Genomic DNA, 17,144 nt, shown 5'->3' on the forward strand with positions numbered 1-17,144 from the left:
TTTCAAAGATAAACTGAGTGGCTGTGACATAGAAGATTATATGGTCAGGTGGGTGGCAAATTGTCTTAGGGGGTCACACCCAGAGAGTGGTGGCGGATGGTTTGGTATCGACCTGGAAAGATGTGGGCATTGGAGCCTCACAGGGCTCAGTCCTTGGACCTGTCCTGTTCAATGTCTTCATCAGTGACATGGATGAGGGCATGGAAAGGACTCTGTCCAAATTCACAGATGATACCAAATTATGCGGTAAAGTTAACACACTAGAGGGTAGTGAAAGAATCCCAGTGGATCTGGACAGGTTGGAAAAGTGGGCAGAGCAGAATAGGATGCAGTTCAACAAGGACAAGTGCAAGGTGCTGCCCCTAGGGAGAAGGAATCACCAACATACTTACACATTTCACCTCTGCCTCAGCCCCTGGGCCCATTTTAAGCACATGGCTACTGGGCTCTATGCCAGCTGAGAACCTTCTCCAGCCATGTGATGTCAGCCATTTTAATTTTGACTGGATATTAGAAAAAAATTCTTTACGGTGCATGTGTCCAGTGTCTGGAACAAACAATCCCCAGCGCTGGTACAAGCACCTACTCTGAATTTCTTCAAAAAACAGCTGAATTTATTCCTTGCTGGGGTCACTTGATCCCAGCTGAATTCCTGCCTATGGTGGGGGGAGGGGAATCTATTGTCCCAATGTTTCACTACATTTAGAAGAAGACATTATGTCATTTGTACTTTAATCCATTGATTTATTTGAGGGCTAAACCACACCTTTCATGGTGGGACGGTGTTATATGTTGGGAAGGAAAAGTTTTAAGGGTTTTGGAAAGGGTGTTTGGGATTGCTATAGGGGAAACTGAAATTGTGAAATAGTGGAGGGAGGAGTGGACTGTAAGTGTGCCTGAATGAAATCGAACAACTTGTAAGTAATGACATCTCTTTTCACAATGAAAATCTTGTTTGTACTTGTTTGTACTTCTGCTACCCCCATGTATGTTTTCCTTTTTATGCCATGCTTGAGAGTAGTGACTGTGTCTTCCTGTGTATTTGGAACACAATTATGGTATTACAGCAACATATATAATAACAGTTACTAAAGACAGTCTAAGCTATATCTGGCTAGTTTCTTTTCTATGTATTATCAATTGAGTAAATGTTTAAAAAGATAGCAAGCACTGTATTGGAAAAGGTGGATGCAGAACTTGTATACCAGGTTTAATTTAGGTGGATTTCTATTAGATGATATCCATATTTCTTATGCAAAATTAATTCTGGTCCTAAGGAAATGTTTAATTTAAACATAGGAAAAAACCTTAACAAAGTAGGGGAATTTTTACAGGGTGGCATCAGGGTAGAAGAATGGTATATAGAAAGTACTATATCAAGTGAAAAATTAAATTCTGGCCTTGACCTTTATAACTGATAATATACAAAAGAATGCAGAATTTTAAAATATTTCCAGCTTGAGGAATCTTCTGTCAGGTAGTGAGCTATTTGCTTCATCTTCTTATGTCTGCTGGCCTCTCAGGTTTCTATATATTTCTATACTTTGTGGAGTTCTACCCTGGGGAAGATCTTAGAAAAGTTTATTAAGGAGGCCATCCTTGAGGGACTGGCCCAGGCTAACATTCTAAGGGACAGCCAGCATGAGTTTGTTGCGGGTAGGTCTTGTTTGACCAATCTCATTTCCTTCTATGACCAGGTGACCTATCACCTGGACAAGGGAGAAGAGATTGATGTCATATATCTTGACTTCAAAAAAGCTTTTGATCTGGTATCCCATGATCACCTCTTGGCAAAACTGCCCAGTTGTGGCCTTGGCTCCACCACGATCCGCTGGCTGGGAAATTGGCTTCGTGGTCGGACCCAGAGGGTTGTGATTGATGGCAGTCACTCATCGTGGTGCCCTGTGACCAGTGGGGTTCCTCAAGGCTCTGTCCTGGGACCCATACTGTTCAACGTATTCATTAACGATGTGGACATTGGAGTCAGGAGTGGACTGGCCAAGTTCGCCGATGACACCAAACTTTGGGGCAAAGCATCCATGCCAGAAGATAGGCGGGTGATCCAGGCTGACCTGGACAAGCTCAGCAAATGGGCAGACGAGAACCTCATGGTGTTTAACACCGAAAAATGCAAGGTTCTCCACCTTGGGAGGAAAAACCTGCAGCACCCTTATAGGCTCGGCAGTGCTACATTGGTTAGCACTACAGAAGAAAAGACTTGGGGGTCATCATTGACCACAAGATGAACATGAGCCTGCAATGCGATGCTGCGGCTAGTAAAGCGACCAAAACGCTGGCGTGCATCCATAGATGCTTCTCGAGCAAATCCCGGGACGTCATTCTCCCCTTGTACTCGGCCTTAGTGAGGCCGCAGCTGGAGTACTGCGTCCAGTTTTGGGCTCCACAATTCAAAAAGGATGTGGAGAAGCTTGAGAGAGTCCAGAGGAGAGCCACGCGCATGATCAGAGGTCAGGAAAACAGATCTTACGATGACAGGCTGACAGCCATGGGACTCTTTAGCCTGGAAAAGCGCAGGCTCAGGGATGATCTGATGGCCACCTATAAGTTTATCAGGGGTGACCACCAGGATCTGGGGGAACGTTTGTTCACCAGTGCGCCTCATGGGATGATGAGGTCGAACGGTCACAAACTCCTGCAAGACCGCTTCAGGCTGGACATAAGGAAGAATTTCTTTACTGTCCAAGCCCCCAAGGTCTGGAACAGTCTGCCACCGGAGGTGGTTCAAGCACCTACATTGAACACCTTCAAGAGCAAATTGGATGCTTATCTTGCTGGGATCCTATGACCACAGCTGACTTCCTGCCCTTTGGGCAGGGGGCTGGACTCGATGATCTCCCGACGTCCCTTCCAGCCCTAATGTCTATGAAATCTATGAAATCTATGAGTTTGACAATGTATGTTCTGTACTAAAATGACTATCTTGAAATTTGACTTGCCAAGTTTAATTGGGAAGTTTACTGTGAATGGATCTGTTCTAGCTCTCACAGGTTTTAGACTTTCATCTGTTCAAATACAGGACTTTCAACCCTTATATTTGAAGATATCTGCTCTTAGCCCTGCTAATCAACACCAATGTGAAATTAATAAGACTATTGTCACCTTCACTGTTATTTAGAATGCAGCAGTAAAATTAGTAAGCATTATATTAATTTCATATACAGCTAAAGTTTGAGGGAACTGAGACCAGCTGCACAAGTGCTGGGTTTTTTTTTTTGTTGGGAAGAAGGATTTGAAAACAGAGAAAGGGAAAGAGAACTTTATCTTGTTCTTTGGAAGAGCTAGTAGTAGGCCTGTGTGAATAGGGAAGTATTTGATTCAGATTCAAATTCAGCCGATTCAGAGGATAGCGATTTGATTCAGAGATTCAGATCGCTGTTCCGAATTGATTCAGCTGAATCGGCTTCAGAAGATTCACTGCTGATTCGGAGAGATTCAGAGTTTTGGCCATAGAGTATAATGGGGAATCACTGAAATACCTATAACGCTGTCATTTTTTGGCTGATTCAGACAAAATTGCAGGGATGGTAGCCCCTGCTGAGGGCATGAAGCCTGCCAAGTTCCAAGGAGATAGGTGTAGGGGTATCTGGGAAACTACACCTCAAAGTTTTGAAAGCAAAACTCACATCGTGTGTGTGTTAAGGCACAGTGGGGTGAAAACTGCAGGCATAGTGGCCCCTGCTGAGGCCACAAAGCCTGAGAAGTTTCAAAGAAAGAAGTCCAGGGGTTTCTGGGAAACTGCACCTCAAATTCCTGACAAGCAAAACTCATGACATGGGTGATACTGTGCGTGTGTTAAGGCACAGGGGGATGAAAACTGCAGGCATGCTAGGCCCTGCTGCGGCCATGAAGTGTGTCAGCTTTCAAGGAGGTAGGTGCAGGGGGTTCTGGGAACCTGCATCTCAGGCTGCTGACAAGCAAAACTCGTGACATTGTGTGTGTGTTACGGTATTACACGACACAGTAGCATGCCCCAACTGGGCCTCCTCCTCCCTTACAGCCTCAATCTGGTCCACCACTTTAAATAACAACAGGTATAAAATAACTTAGTGAGCACTAGCACAGTAGCACCAACAGCATCTCAGGCAGCCAAACTCTCACAGAGCCCTTCTTTCCTGTCCTGCAGGAGCTTCCTCTCTAGTGTGTGTGTTAAGGCGCCCCATCACTTTGTGACTCTGTGTGTATGTGTGTTAAGGTGTGCCCTCACTGGCACTGGGGCATCTACACCAATGAGGCTTCTCCTCCCCTAAGCCTCATAGTCCACCACTTTACAACAGGTAAACACTGCAATGCACCATAGCACAGCAGCATCAGCAGCATCTCAGGCAGTCAAACTGTCGCAGACTAGAGCTGTTTTTTCCTCTTCTGCAGGAGCTTCTTCTCCAGCAGCTGCCAGAGAACTCTCCCTGCCAGGCCCATCCCTGGGGCTTAGATGTGCCCATTGCCCAGGGCCCTGCGTCCTTCCAGCCAACTGACCAAGGACAGGTGCTAAGGGTATTGGTCTAAGGACAAGGTCTTTTGGGTCAATCTAGTGTCTTTTAGTAGACGAACTGAATAGTTAGAGAAGGCCAGGACAGTGAGTGGTTGTGTTTTGATTTTATGAAGAGGGGTTTTCCTTGTTGTACCATGGGGCTAAGTGGCTTATGGTTACTGAAATGAGAATTTTTATAAAAGAATTGAATGTAAGAAATAGAGATGTATGTAAATAGAGAGTTGGATATATAAATGATGTGTTACTTGTGGTGTGTGATGGGTTATGTTTTGTTTTTATGTTTATATATTTATTATTAAAAAACCCAAAATGAATAGTTAAATATATCTTAGCAAGCTTTTGGGTTAAAAAACCCTTTGTCAGGCTGAGGAAGCACCTGCAGTTGGTGTGTGTGTTCTGTTCCTGGATGGAAGGAATAGTAAAGAAGCCAGAGGCTGGCATGCAATGCAGGCAAGAAAGACAGTCAGTGAAAAAGGAAATGGAGGCATCAGGGGGTAAGGGATGGGAATGAGGGGTGGGGAGGGAGATGTAGCAGCTCAGGTAAAAGTGGAGAGGTACCTGGGGAGCCAGATGTCTGGCAGGATGTAGTGTGTCAGAATTCCAATGTCTATATGGAGTCTATGAGTTTCTGTACCTAGGAGGTTGATGAAGTGAAGTTTATAGGCCCGGCTGTGAAAAGTGGTTTGTAAATTCCCTCTCAGGATCAGGCCTGAGAGACTGGAGACACAGTGGGGGGGTTTTGTGAGAAATGTGCCCCCACAGGTAGTTGCGTATTCTTGTTTTTGATAGGTTCTGGTGTGCAGTTTGTAGGAGTACTGGAGATAGTTGGCAGGTTTTGTGTTTTGAGCTGTAGGAAGTTGGCTTCAGTTCTGGTGATGAGGCTAGGTTAGCAAGGTTTGGTCCTTGTTTCAATTTACAAACCACTTTTCAGAGCTGGGCCTATGAACTGCACTTTATCAGCCTCCTAGGTAGTAGGTACAAAAACTCATGGACTCAATATAGATTAGACAGCGAAATTCTGACATACTGCAACCTGCTGGACATCCAACTCCTCAGGTACCTCCGCACTTTTACCTGCGCTGGTACATCCCCCCTTTTCTCCCCCACCCCAGCCTGTCCCTCACCTGCTGACGCCTCCATTTCCATTTTCACTGACTGGCTTTCTTGCCTGTGTTGTGTGCCAGGCCAGCCTCTGGCTTCTTTATTATTCCTTCCATACAGGACCAGCACACACAGAGACCAAAAACAGGTGCTCCCTCAGCCTGACAAAGGGTTTTTCAACCTGAAAGCTTGCTAAGATATATTTCTCTAGCTATTCAGATTTTTTTAAATAATAAACATATAAACATAAAAATACAACATAACCCATCACATACCACAAGTAACACATCATTTATATATCCAACACAATATCTCTATTTCTTCCATTCAATTATTTTATTAAAAAAAAGGCTCTGTGACAGTTTGGCTGCCTGAAAAGCTGCTGGTGCTACTGTACTAGTGCTCACTAAGTTATTTTATATCTGTTGTCATTTAAAGTGGTGGACCGAATTGAGGCTGTAGGGAAGGAGGAGGAGGCCTCACTGGGGCACACTACCATGTTGTATAGATGCCCCAGCACCAGTGAGGGCATGCCTTAACAGAGGCACAATCACCCATGTCACAAGTTTTGCTGGTCAGCAGTCTGAGGTGCAGTTCCCCAGAACCCTCGGCACCTATCTCCTTGAAAGCTGGTAGGCTTCTTGGCCTCAGCACAGCATAGCATGCCTGAAGTTTTCACCCTGCTGCACCTTAACACACACGTACAGCGTCACCCATGTCATGAGTTTTGCCTGTCACCAGCTTGAGGTGCAGTTCCCCAGAAACCCCTGCACCTATCTCCTTGAAACTTGGCAGGTATCATGACCTCAGCATAGGCTACCATTCCTGCAGCTTTCACCCCCTGGTGCCTTCACACTTACAAGTGACATGAGTTTTTCTTTCAAGACTTTGAGGTGCAGTTTCCAAGAATTCCCATGTACCTATCTCTTTGAAACCTGGCAGACTTCATGGCCTCAGGAGGCACTATTATCCCTGAAAGTTTCATTCAAATCAGGTAAGAAATGACAAAGTTATAGGCAGTTTTGTGCTTCTAGCCTATGGGCAAAAAAGGTGTCGAACCTGAGCAGACGTGGGTGCTGGCGATGGCCGCAGCCAACAGTGGCAGCCTGCTGTCATCCTGCATGCAGATCCGGGGACCTGTACCCCCAGAAGGGCTGCAGAGGGGAGCCAGACTCCTCCTGGGGGTGTGGACCCCCAGATCTGTGCACAGCAGGATGCCACAAGCTGCGCCAAGCACTAGTTCCAGCTGGCAGCAGTAGCCTGTTGTCACCCTGTACGCAGATCTGGGGGTCCGCACCCCCCAGGAGGAGTCTGGCACAGCCTCGCAGTCCTCCCGGGGGGTGCACACCTCCAGATCTGTGCACAGGGTTTCAACAGGCTGAAACTAAGGAGGGAGAGTGGAGAAAGACTGCTCTGATATTGACATTTAGCTCCTGGTTTGATTCCCCAGCTCTCTGATCATTTCCTCAGCTCTTCCTGGGGGGCATGGGCCCCCGATCTGTGCAAAGGGTTTCAGCAGGTTGCCACTGGTCCCAGTGGCAGCAGCCTGAGCCAGGTGCCAGGAAGACTGCCCTAGCCTGCAGCAGCAGCCTTCTGAAACCCAGCATGCAAATCTGGGGTCCCGCACCCCCGGGAAGAGCTGGGAGAAGCAATCAGAGAGCTGGGTGCCACCTCCACTGTGCCACCTCCACTGCTGCTGGGTGGGTAGGGGTGCCTTGCCAAGGCAGCGTGGCCAGCATGGGACTCTCAGCAGCAGCACTAAGCCTCCCCACCCCACCCCACCCCACCCCACTGTGCTGTGGGGCTCTTGCAGGGCAGACAGCAGGACAGGGAGCCCTGAGCCCACAGAAGGCAGCCTGCATCCACCACACTGTCATAGGCTCTGCTTCAGCCATGCCACCCGCATGGTGAGGAGGTGGGAGGGAGCCAGGCTTCATGCTCCACTCCAGCCACAGCAGCCACTGCCTTCCATGGGCAGCAGCCAGGGCTTAGGCACTGCTGGGACAAGCAGGGGGCTCTGGGCCCTGGCCCTGAGACACCTGGGGAGGGCTTGGGGCTGCAGGTTGGAGTAAGGGGTACTGAAAGGGCCAGGTAGCTGGGGTGGGAGTAAGGGGCCATGTTGAGGTAATGGGGTAATGTTGAGGAAAAGGTTGGGAAGCACTGCCCTAGATCATCCTTTGACCCCTTAGGGTTTAAACTGTGTCCCTTGGCTTTGCATTATTATTACCTAATCACTTGAGGCAGGAAAAGAGACAAGTCTGGAACAGCATAATTGATATTTCCCTGTGTGGCAGAAAACAGTAGAACGTACTTTATTTTCCCCAAAATCAAAATCCTAACATGGCTTCAGAAGACAAGCCTAGACCTGTAGCCAACAGTTCTCTGCACTATTCTCTCTGAGCAAGGACAAAGCAGTCACATTTACAGTGCTCTCCACTGTAGTGTACAATGCAGAAGTAATTTACAGTAGTTAGAGATCAGCAGATTTAACAAGTTTCTAATTTTATTTAGTAGAATGACAACCTTTTGATATAAGTGATACGTGCCAGAAAATGTCAGTGTAGCTGGAGTCTCATAGGAATGCACCTACCGAGGGAACTGAATTCTTGGAAAATCTGAATACTTTTTCCCAAATTAAAAAAGAAAGTCCACATCTTACATGGGTGCAATTGTTTTAAAATAGGCAAGTGTAACTTTGCCAACATGAGCATAAAGATGCCGAAGATGCAGCTTGGTACACCCATATTCTAGGGCTGATTTTCAAGTTCCAGAGAACAAGTCTTCAAAGCAACTCTGATAGTTATCTCCTTAAAAAGTTTTGGGTCTTTTATTACATCTGTAATGGTCTCCATATCCCCATTTCTATGAAGTTTTCTAAGTTTCTCTCCCTCTCTCTGGATCTTTTTCTACTTTTATTCTTAAGAGGTGAAACACAAGGTGGGAGCTGACACATTTTGTGTTTCATTAGAGCCTTTACATGTTGGTAAAAAGTCTTGCAACATAACACAGCAGGGGTTGTGGGGAGGAGGCAGGGGAAGGGAAAAAGATATTAGCACCAAGATCTAGGACTTGAGACAAACCAAGAGAAAGTTCAGGTCAGTCCATTCATGTCTGAAATATTCCTCAGCTATTCAGAAACATATACAATGCTGTATCTCCTCCCACTAGAAGCCCGACATACACAGTGATGTGAATAGGTGCTGCTGGTGCTTCCATTGCATTGCCAGTTTACTATGTGGTGTCTCTTAGCAAGGTAAGGGTGGCAAGAAATCAAGAGGTTTTTTTTCCTAGAGGTCCCCCTTCTTGATAATTGTTCAGTAGGAAAGGATTCAACTTGATAAGAAATTAATCTTGTGACACAAACGGGGGGCGGGGGGGTGGGGAAAGGGTAGGCTGGTGCTCCATACTCAGTAGCTACATTGCATAATCAATGCCTTGTCAGGAGACCTAGACTCCATCCTACAGCATATTCTGTAGTTTTGCATTCAAGCCAGTCTGAGCACTTCTTTGACCATCTTTCCGATGCCATCATAGACCTCATGGATCGGGGCATTGCACATGAAGGCACTGGTGGTCACCAGCTTGTTCTTTGCATCTACATGAATCTCACTGACATGTTTGTTTACATGTTTACAGCCAAGTTCCTTCATGGTCTCAGCAGTCTTTGCATAGGGCCACCTAGAGGAAGAAGTAAGAGTAAACCAGATGCGTGATGGTAGTCATAACAGAGGAAGACCCATCCAAAGTCTTGATGGAAAAAAATTAATCGTTAGGTGCCTCCCTGAAATAGATATAGTGAAATGAATGATCCCTAAGCATATGACGACTACAAAGAAGCCAGGTCTTTGTTTGTGGCAAAGGAATGTCTCTATGGTCAAGGGAGTAAACTAAGCAAACTGTAACTACTTCTCTCTCCCTCAAAATGAGTAAAAACCTTAAGTAAAATAAAAAATGAGGCCTTTAGGATCCTTTTGTGAAGCTCCAGAGAGCCACTTTCACCAAGCACTAGGGGTTTAGTTATTAACCTAATGTTAAATGAAGTGATGTTCACCTTGTCTCCTGACCCTTAGAGAATTCATCCCCATCTTTGAGGTCATGCCCAATGACATTCTTGGTCTGTTTAGGCAAGGAAATGGATGTAGTGACAAGATGTACCATAATTAGGTTTATCAGTCAAGAACCTGATGCTTTTCTTACCCCAGGATTGTGAGGGAGGTAGAACACTGTGCTGCATAGGTATCTCAAGATCAGATTGTGTATTAAAATTCGGTGGCACTTACTTCTCACATTCTGTGTCATGTCCAACAGTCAGCTCGCATCCTGGGAAGATTTTGGCTGCCAGCACTGGGGAAATGCAGCACAAGCCAATGGGCTTCTTGGCAGCATGGAATGCCTTCAGAGTGTCCTCCACTGCCTTGGAGACATTGAAGTTCTTTCCCTGTACAGCCCAAGTACTAAGGTTTTTAGCCACTCCAAAACCACCTAACAATGGGAAAATAAAGATTAAAAAATATATGATTACACGAGTGTAGGTTTTCCTGTCAGGTCCGCTATGATTATGTAGACTTAAAGCATGGTATCATTTATACACATTATAAAAACAATACAAAACCACCACATCTGAATGCCTGAAATTTCCTCTTAGGCTGGGAAACATTTCTGCAAAGGACCTTCATGGTCTCTCAGCAGAGTTAGCTGGAGATGTAGTAGTTCATTATCCATGAACTGACTCCTCATTCATTATCTTACTTTTCTGAAGTTGTCATGTAACATGTTGGTAGAATAATTTCTAATTCAGGCCTCATGCCTGATGTGTACTCGTGGAAGTTAATAGCCACATTTCCAGGATCGGTCCAGCTTTTCACCATTTACTACATGTTCCCTGTATTTCCTGTCCCTACTAATGGACATCTTCCAGTTTTATGTCTACCTCTTGTATCAAGAAAGAGGAGAAGAGCAAGTGCTTCTATACTGAAATGCTATTTAATCTTCCCTTTCTCTCCCAAGAAAGCTCCTTTATTGCTACAGTTAAAACAGCAGTCAAAGCAGATCATGTGAAAGCAACTCCTCTTTCCTATCCTGCAATAAAACCCTCTCTTCCTACTGAAATGTCATGGTTCCTCTCCAGCTCATCCTGGTGGACAGCTGCTCCCCAGGGTCACTAATATTTCACAAGCAGTCCTACCTGGTATGATCAGAGCATCCAATTCCTTGACATTCAGTTTGGCCAGGTCTTTGATGTTGCCTCTGGCAATTCTGGCACTTTCAACCAGCACGTTGCGTTTCTCCTGAGTTGGCTGACCTTTCACATGATCTACCACATGCATCTGGTCTATATCAGGAGCATAAAACTCTCCCTGGAATGAGAAGAATAACAAAGTTGTTACCCTGAGGCCCATTTTCTAAGCTGTATTATTAGATACTAGGTAGTGAACGGGGATGCTTTCGTTGCCATATTTGTGAAGCTTTGATAGTGAAGGGCACAGCAGGAATATAGTGGTTCTCAGAACCACTGAAGCTACAAACAGCTGTCACATTATCCCAGGATAAACCATTTTATCCTGGGACAAAGTACAATTGTTCAGACATCTACATCTGTTATCTCAGGATAAATCATAAAAGGGTTCATGGCATAAGAAGGACTAATATTTTATCTTGGGACATTGCGAAGTACCTCTGAATAGCTATTTTGGGATTGCATCGTTGAATCAATAGCAGAAAAGTCTATTCAGTCACTCATTAAACCCTGATTAGAAGAGTGATGTGTGTACACACCAGTCCTAGGATATTTATGATCCAGGAAAAAAAACCAGGCACAACTTACCCAGGGACAAGTGCAATGTCTGTTCCTAGCTTCACAGCTTAGATCATATCATAGAAACATAGAAAATTAGAGTTGGAAGAGACCTCAGGAGGTCTTCTAGTCCAACCCCCTGTTCAAAGCAGGACCATCCTTAACTAGATCATCCCAGCAAAGACTTTGTCTATCCGGGTCTTAAAAACCTCCAAGAGTAGACAGTCCATAATCTCTCTGGGTAACCTGTTCCAGTGTTCTACTACCCTCCTAGTAAGAATGTTTTCCCGCAAATAACCTAAACTTCCCTTGCTGCAACTTGAGATCATTGCTCCTTGTTCTGTCATCTGCTATCACTGGGAACAATCTTGCTCCATTCTTTTTATAACCACCCTTCAGGTAGTTGAAGGCTTCTATTAAATCCCCCCGACCCCTCAGTCTTTGCTTCTGCGAACTAAATAAGTCCAGTTGCCTCAGCCTTTCCTCAGAAGTCATGTGCTCCAACCCCCTAAGCATTTTCATTGCCTTCCGCTGGAATCTCCAATTTGTCTACGTCCTTTCTGTAGTGAGGGGCCCAAAACTGGACACAGTACTCCAGATATGGCCTCACCAGTGTCAAACAGAGGAAAATAATCGCTTCCCTTGATTTGCTGGCAATGCTCCTATAAATGATGACTTGTCACTACATTATCAATAGTTATTGTCAGAATATGCCACTTTTTAAAGTTCTTGGGCATTGGGTTGAAGGAAGAAAAATTATACCGAAGCTGACAAAGTCCCAATTTTTATGCATCACATAATTACTAGACACAAACATCAATAACAGGGTAAATCATGCAACTATTCATTTAGGGCCCAATCCTGCCACCATTTAAGTAATGGCAAAACTCTTCCTTGGCCTAGTGATGCTGGAGAAAGCTCCAAGATCCTTAGCCCATCAGAACATGACATGTAGTACTTAGGGCTAGTATTAAGGCAATATTAACTGTACAATTGTAGGGCCTGAGTTGCTCAGGGGTTGCTCTTTGCATTAACAATCCTGAAACCAACTAAGAGCAGTCAGTTTCATAGCTGCTTTTAGTACAGTTGTCTAGTAAAGAGTAGGGACATGGTAGTGAACTCTTGTTTGAGGTCCTCAGCTGGTAAACCTCACTCCTGTTATTACTGAAGTTGTAGTCCAGAGTAACAACCTTGATTTTTCACTGAGATCACGGCTGATTTCGTACTTCTATAACATCTTCCGTCAGAGGCTCTAAGTCCCACTGTGAGACAGGGAAAGTAATGCTATCTTCATCTTTGATGGAGGAAGGAAAGAAAACACAAAGAGATGATGTGACTTATCTAACATCACACAGAAAATCAGTGGTAGGATCAGGAGAAGAACTTATCTCATCCTGTGTCAGTGTCTCTGAAGAAGACCACTGATTGTAGAAATGGGTGTTCAGAAGTGGACTCCAGATAAGTATCACACAGTACCGTAAATTTGACACCTGCATCATGCAGGTCTCAAATATGAGCCTGATTAGTTACTGTGCAGTAATGAATGTGTAGACTGTGTAATGCACTATATGTGTGGAATGACTTGGGACTAACTTTGCATGTGTAGATGCTGGCCTATTAATGGCAGTAACTTAATGCACAGTAAATTTAAGCCAGTGTAAATTCATGTGTAGACATACCCATTATGGAGGGAAAAAAAATCAGACCCATTGACTTCAGAGAAGCTCCACTTTTGTATGTGTGAAGTGGCTTCCCTGAAGAGAGGGAGGACATCCAGAGTTACAGGGCATGTCTACATGTGGCCATATGGTGCCATTGTTACTGCACTAAATGATGGCGCAGTAACAGCCCACACTGCACAGTGCCAGCTGCACTCAGTTATTTTTAGCTGCTACATCTCCATAGCAGCATACTGTAATGACAGAGCGCATTGCTACAGCAAAGTAACTGTGGCACCACAATTTTTGCTGGTCGCCACTATGTCAGCATAGCGTGTTGCTGTGGCAATGTAGCATCACATGTAAACACGCCCACAGTAGGGTAAGACAGCAGAATGCCCAAAGGGAGGTAATCCCAACAAGGGTCAAAGGGAGCAGGAGGGCACATAAACCCCCATGGCTCACTAAGAGCATCCAGGAATGTCTCCTTGCTAAAAGGGAGGCATATACCCAATGGAGAGATGGGGTCATCGCCAAGAAGGACTATGTTATAGTCGCCCGAGGATGTAGGGGGGCAGTCAGGAGGGCCAAGGCAGAGTTGGAGATAGGACTAGCTTCCCGGATTAAGGACAATAAGAAGTCCTTCTTCAAATACATAGGGGGTAAAAAGAGGGTCCCGGGTAATGTGGGGCCCCTGCAGGACACGATGGGCAACTTAGTCATCACGCCAGATGACAAAGCTAACATATTTAACGATTTCTTTGCCTCTGTCTTCCTAAGTAGGGACCAGTTCAGCCACCTCCCTGCTGGGCCCCCCTCGGGCCCCGGGAGAGACACGCCTGGGCCAAGGGTTAGCGAGGAGTTAGTTAGGGTACTTCTGGAGAAGCTGGACGTGTTCAAGTCCGCTGGTCCGGACGATCTTCACCCTAGGGTTCTACAGGAACTGGCTGAGGTCATTGCAGGACCCCTGGCACGGCTCTATGAGCACTCGTGGTGCTCTGGCGAGGTGCCGGAGGACTGGAAGAGGGCCAATGTGGTCCCTATCTTCAAAAAGGGAAAAAAAGAGGACCCAGGAAATTACAGGCCAGTTAGTCTGACCTCAATCCCGGGTAAGCTCTTTGAAAAAATTATCCTGGCACACATCCAGGAGGGCCTTGCGGGGGAATGCATGCTCAGGGGCAACCAACATGGGTTTATCAGTGGCAGGTCTTGTCAGACCAACCTGGTGGCCTTTTACGATCAGGTCACCAAATCATTAGACGCAGGGGTTGCTGTGGATGTAGTCTTTTTGGACTTCCGGAAGGCTTTCGACACTGTCTCTCACCCTGTCCTCATCAAAAAGCTGGGAGACTGTGGTGTCGATGCCCACACGGTCAAATGGGTCGCCAACTGGTTGGAGGGCCGCACCCAGAGGGTGGTAGTGGATGGGTTCTTCTCGACCTGGAAGGATGTGGGCAGTGGGGTTCCGCAGGGCTCGGTCCTCGGGCCTGCACTGTTCAACATCTTCATCAGTGACTTGGATGAGGGGGTAGAAAGCACCCTGTTCAAGTTTGCTGATGACACTAAGATGTGGGGGGATGTGGGTGCACTAGAAGGGTGCAATAGGCTACAAGCTGACCTTGACAGGTTGCAACGGTGGGCGGATGAGAATAAGATGGGGTTTAACACTGATAAGTGCAAGGTGTTGCACATGGGGAGGAAGAACCGGCACCACACTTACAGGTTGGGGAACTCCCCTCTTGCCAGCACGGAGACGGAAAAGGATCTTGGAGTCGTCATTGACTCCACGATGAACATGGGCCGGCAGTGTGGGGAGGCAGTCAAGAAGGCCAACCGTACCCTGTCATGCATCCACAGATGCATCTCGAGCAGGTCCAGGGAGGTGATCCTCCCCCTCTATGCGGCACTGGTCAGGCCGCAGCTGGAGTACTGCGTCCAGTTCTGGGCGCCACACTTCAAGAGGGACGTGGACGATATGGAAAGAGTTCAGAGGAGGGCCACTCGTATGATCAGGGGTCAGCAGGGCAGGCCTTATGAGGATAGGCTACGGGACCTGAACCTGTTTAGCCTCCACAAGAGAAGGCTAAGGGGGGACCTTGTGGCCTGCTACAAACTGGTCAGGGGGGATCAGCAGGTATTGGGGGAGTCCCTGTTCCCCCGTGCGCTGCCAGGAGTGACCAGGAATAACGGTCACAAACTGGCGGAGGGTAAGTTTAGATTAGATATTAGGAGGCGCTACTTCACAGTCAGGGTGGCTAGGGCCTGGAACCAGCTTCCGGGGGAAGTGGTGCAGGCTCCTAGCCTGGGGATTTTTAAAAGGAAGTTAGATGAGCACCTTGCCGGGGTCATCTGACCCCGGTGCTCTTTCCTGCTAAGGCAGGGGGTCGGACTAGATGATCTACCTAGGTCCCTTCCGACTCTAGCTACTATGAAACTATGAAACTACTATGAAACTATGAAGAATCTGGCACATACTTCTCATGTTTGTGGGGAGAGGGAGAAGGAGGACTATTACCCTCTGCTCTGTGAAAAACTAACAATAATAATAATAAAACAAGAACAGATTATTCTTCCTACCAGATTACTACAATGTGTTGGAGAAACCTGGATTTTCTTCTGCTGCAAAGAGATTTTCTATGTGACAGTTAGTGTGGAACAAAAGAGGGAAGTTCAGATACATAAAGATTGAGAGCCGTTCCACTAACTTCCTACCAGTAAAGGGGGAAAAAAAATCCTTTCAATGTATTGAGTGAAAAGTATGCTGGTTTCCTCCATTAGAGGGCTCCTTCGCTTAAGGCATGGGGGAGCGGACCGCTGTAAGCACTGGGAAGGGAGACTGAATGTAGACGAAATCAAGGAGTGAAAAACAAGAGGAGCAAGTGCAGCTTTTGAAAGGGTTCCATTGTTTAAGTGAATGAGAAGAGGCATCCCAATACTTCTGGAATTGGATGGGTTGGACCCTCAGCTGGTATAAATCAGCATTGGTCCATTGACAACAGACTCACGGAGAGTTATGCCAATGGAGAGTCTGGCCAGATATGCCAGCTTCAAAGGGTGATGTCATGCAATTTCTTTCCCTCGGCAATCAGTGCAATTCAGGTTCAGTTACCAAAGCAGCTTCTTGGTGGCTGCTGGGTTGTTTTACACTGTTTCAGTTTAACCAACAAGAGCCATTCTAGTGGATTCTGTTTTTATGTTTTACGTTCAAAAAAAGAATTTAAAAAAAGAATGGGCACGAAACAGACATGGAAGTGACAAAGGAGGAAATGTCTAGGCCACAAGGAAAACAGAGCTGCAGTATTGCAGGAGAGACACGTATTTAAGGAAGCTGCTTACAGATTGACAGAGAGACGGCACAGAGCTCAGTCAGATTCTTTCCATTGCAGGGGTTCTGGATATTTTAAGGGGAGTACTCTGGATAAAAGAAGAAACTCTCTTCTCTCAGTAATACAATCTATGCTTGTATTACTGTGCCCATCACCATTGTGTCTGATCACTCTCACAGCCAAAAGAACCAGCACCAGCCTCTGAGAAGACTGTGTGACTTACTGCTCCAGTGGTCAGCAAAGATGCTCAGATCCCCAGACTGCATCTGGCAATAGGGGTATGGTAAAGAGCAGAACAAGGCAAGAGGATTTGTAGAAGAGACAAAACTGGTCACCAGAGCCAGTATGTTTCTTACCTGTGCCCCCTCCCTGCTGAGATGCACCAGCACAGCAGAAGACTCATGGATTTCGCTGCCATCATATAGACCACAGCCAGCCAAGACAATGGCCACCTTCTTGCCCATGTTCAGAGTCAAAGTAGGTGGATTTTTGCAGGAGGCTGGAGTTAGTGTGCCTTGCTGTTCACTGCCCTGAGCCTTTAATACCAGGTGATCCCATCCCAGGAGCAGGTGGAGCCAGCTGGGTTGGGCAAGAGGCGTTTTACTGGCAGGAAACTTTCCATTTCCTTGAGACAGGTATAAATGTTTGTTTCCATAATCAGGTGCTATTGCTCAAATATCTTTGTGCCCTGCCCCAAGGGGAATCCCCCACTGACCTGAGCTGTTCAGCTCAGCAGCTGTGTTGCTTTCCTTTCT

General features: G+C 46.2%; 1 protein-coding gene across 1 annotated transcript; it reads right to left on the reverse strand.

The window, feature by feature from the left end:
* Positions 1 to 7,883: 7,883 nt before the first annotated feature.
* LOC149858404 (glutamine amidotransferase-like class 1 domain-containing protein 3, mitochondrial) lies at positions 7,884 to 16,914 on the reverse strand. Its single transcript, XM_090059875.1, has 4 exons — positions 16,746 to 16,914; positions 10,797 to 10,968; positions 9,892 to 10,093; positions 7,884 to 9,289 (listed from the first exon to the last, which is right to left on the reverse strand). Exons 1-4 carry the CDS (start codon positions 16,851 to 16,853, stop codon positions 9,097 to 9,099), a joined length of 675 nt encoding a protein of 224 aa, XP_089916001.1. The 5' UTR covers positions 16,854 to 16,914; the 3' UTR covers positions 7,884 to 9,096.
* Between the last annotated feature and the right edge of the window lie 230 nt (positions 16,915 to 17,144).

Source organism: Crocodylus siamensis, chromosome 8, assembly GCF_052110815.1.
Source record: "Crocodylus siamensis isolate JL-2025a chromosome 8, ASM5211081v1, whole genome shotgun sequence".
NCBI lineage: Eukaryota > Metazoa > Chordata > Crocodylia > Crocodylidae > Crocodylus > Crocodylus siamensis.

What these genes read in the sequence shown, in the direction of transcription:
- LOC149858404 (XM_090059875.1), bottom strand. Translation starts at nt 16,853, where the DNA reads ATGGGCAAGAAGGTGGCCATTGTCTTGGCTGGCTGTGGTCTATATGAT. An exon ending in TCAGCAGGGAGGGGGCACAG is followed by an intron (nt 10,969 to 16,745) that starts GTAAGAAACATA and finishes TTCTCATTCCAG; the next exon opens with GGAGAGTTTTATGCTCCTGA. An exon ending in CATGACACAGAATGTGAGAA is followed by an intron (nt 9,290 to 9,891) that starts GTAAGTGCCACC and finishes TTCTTCCTCTAG; the next exon opens with GTGGCCCTATGCAAAGACTG.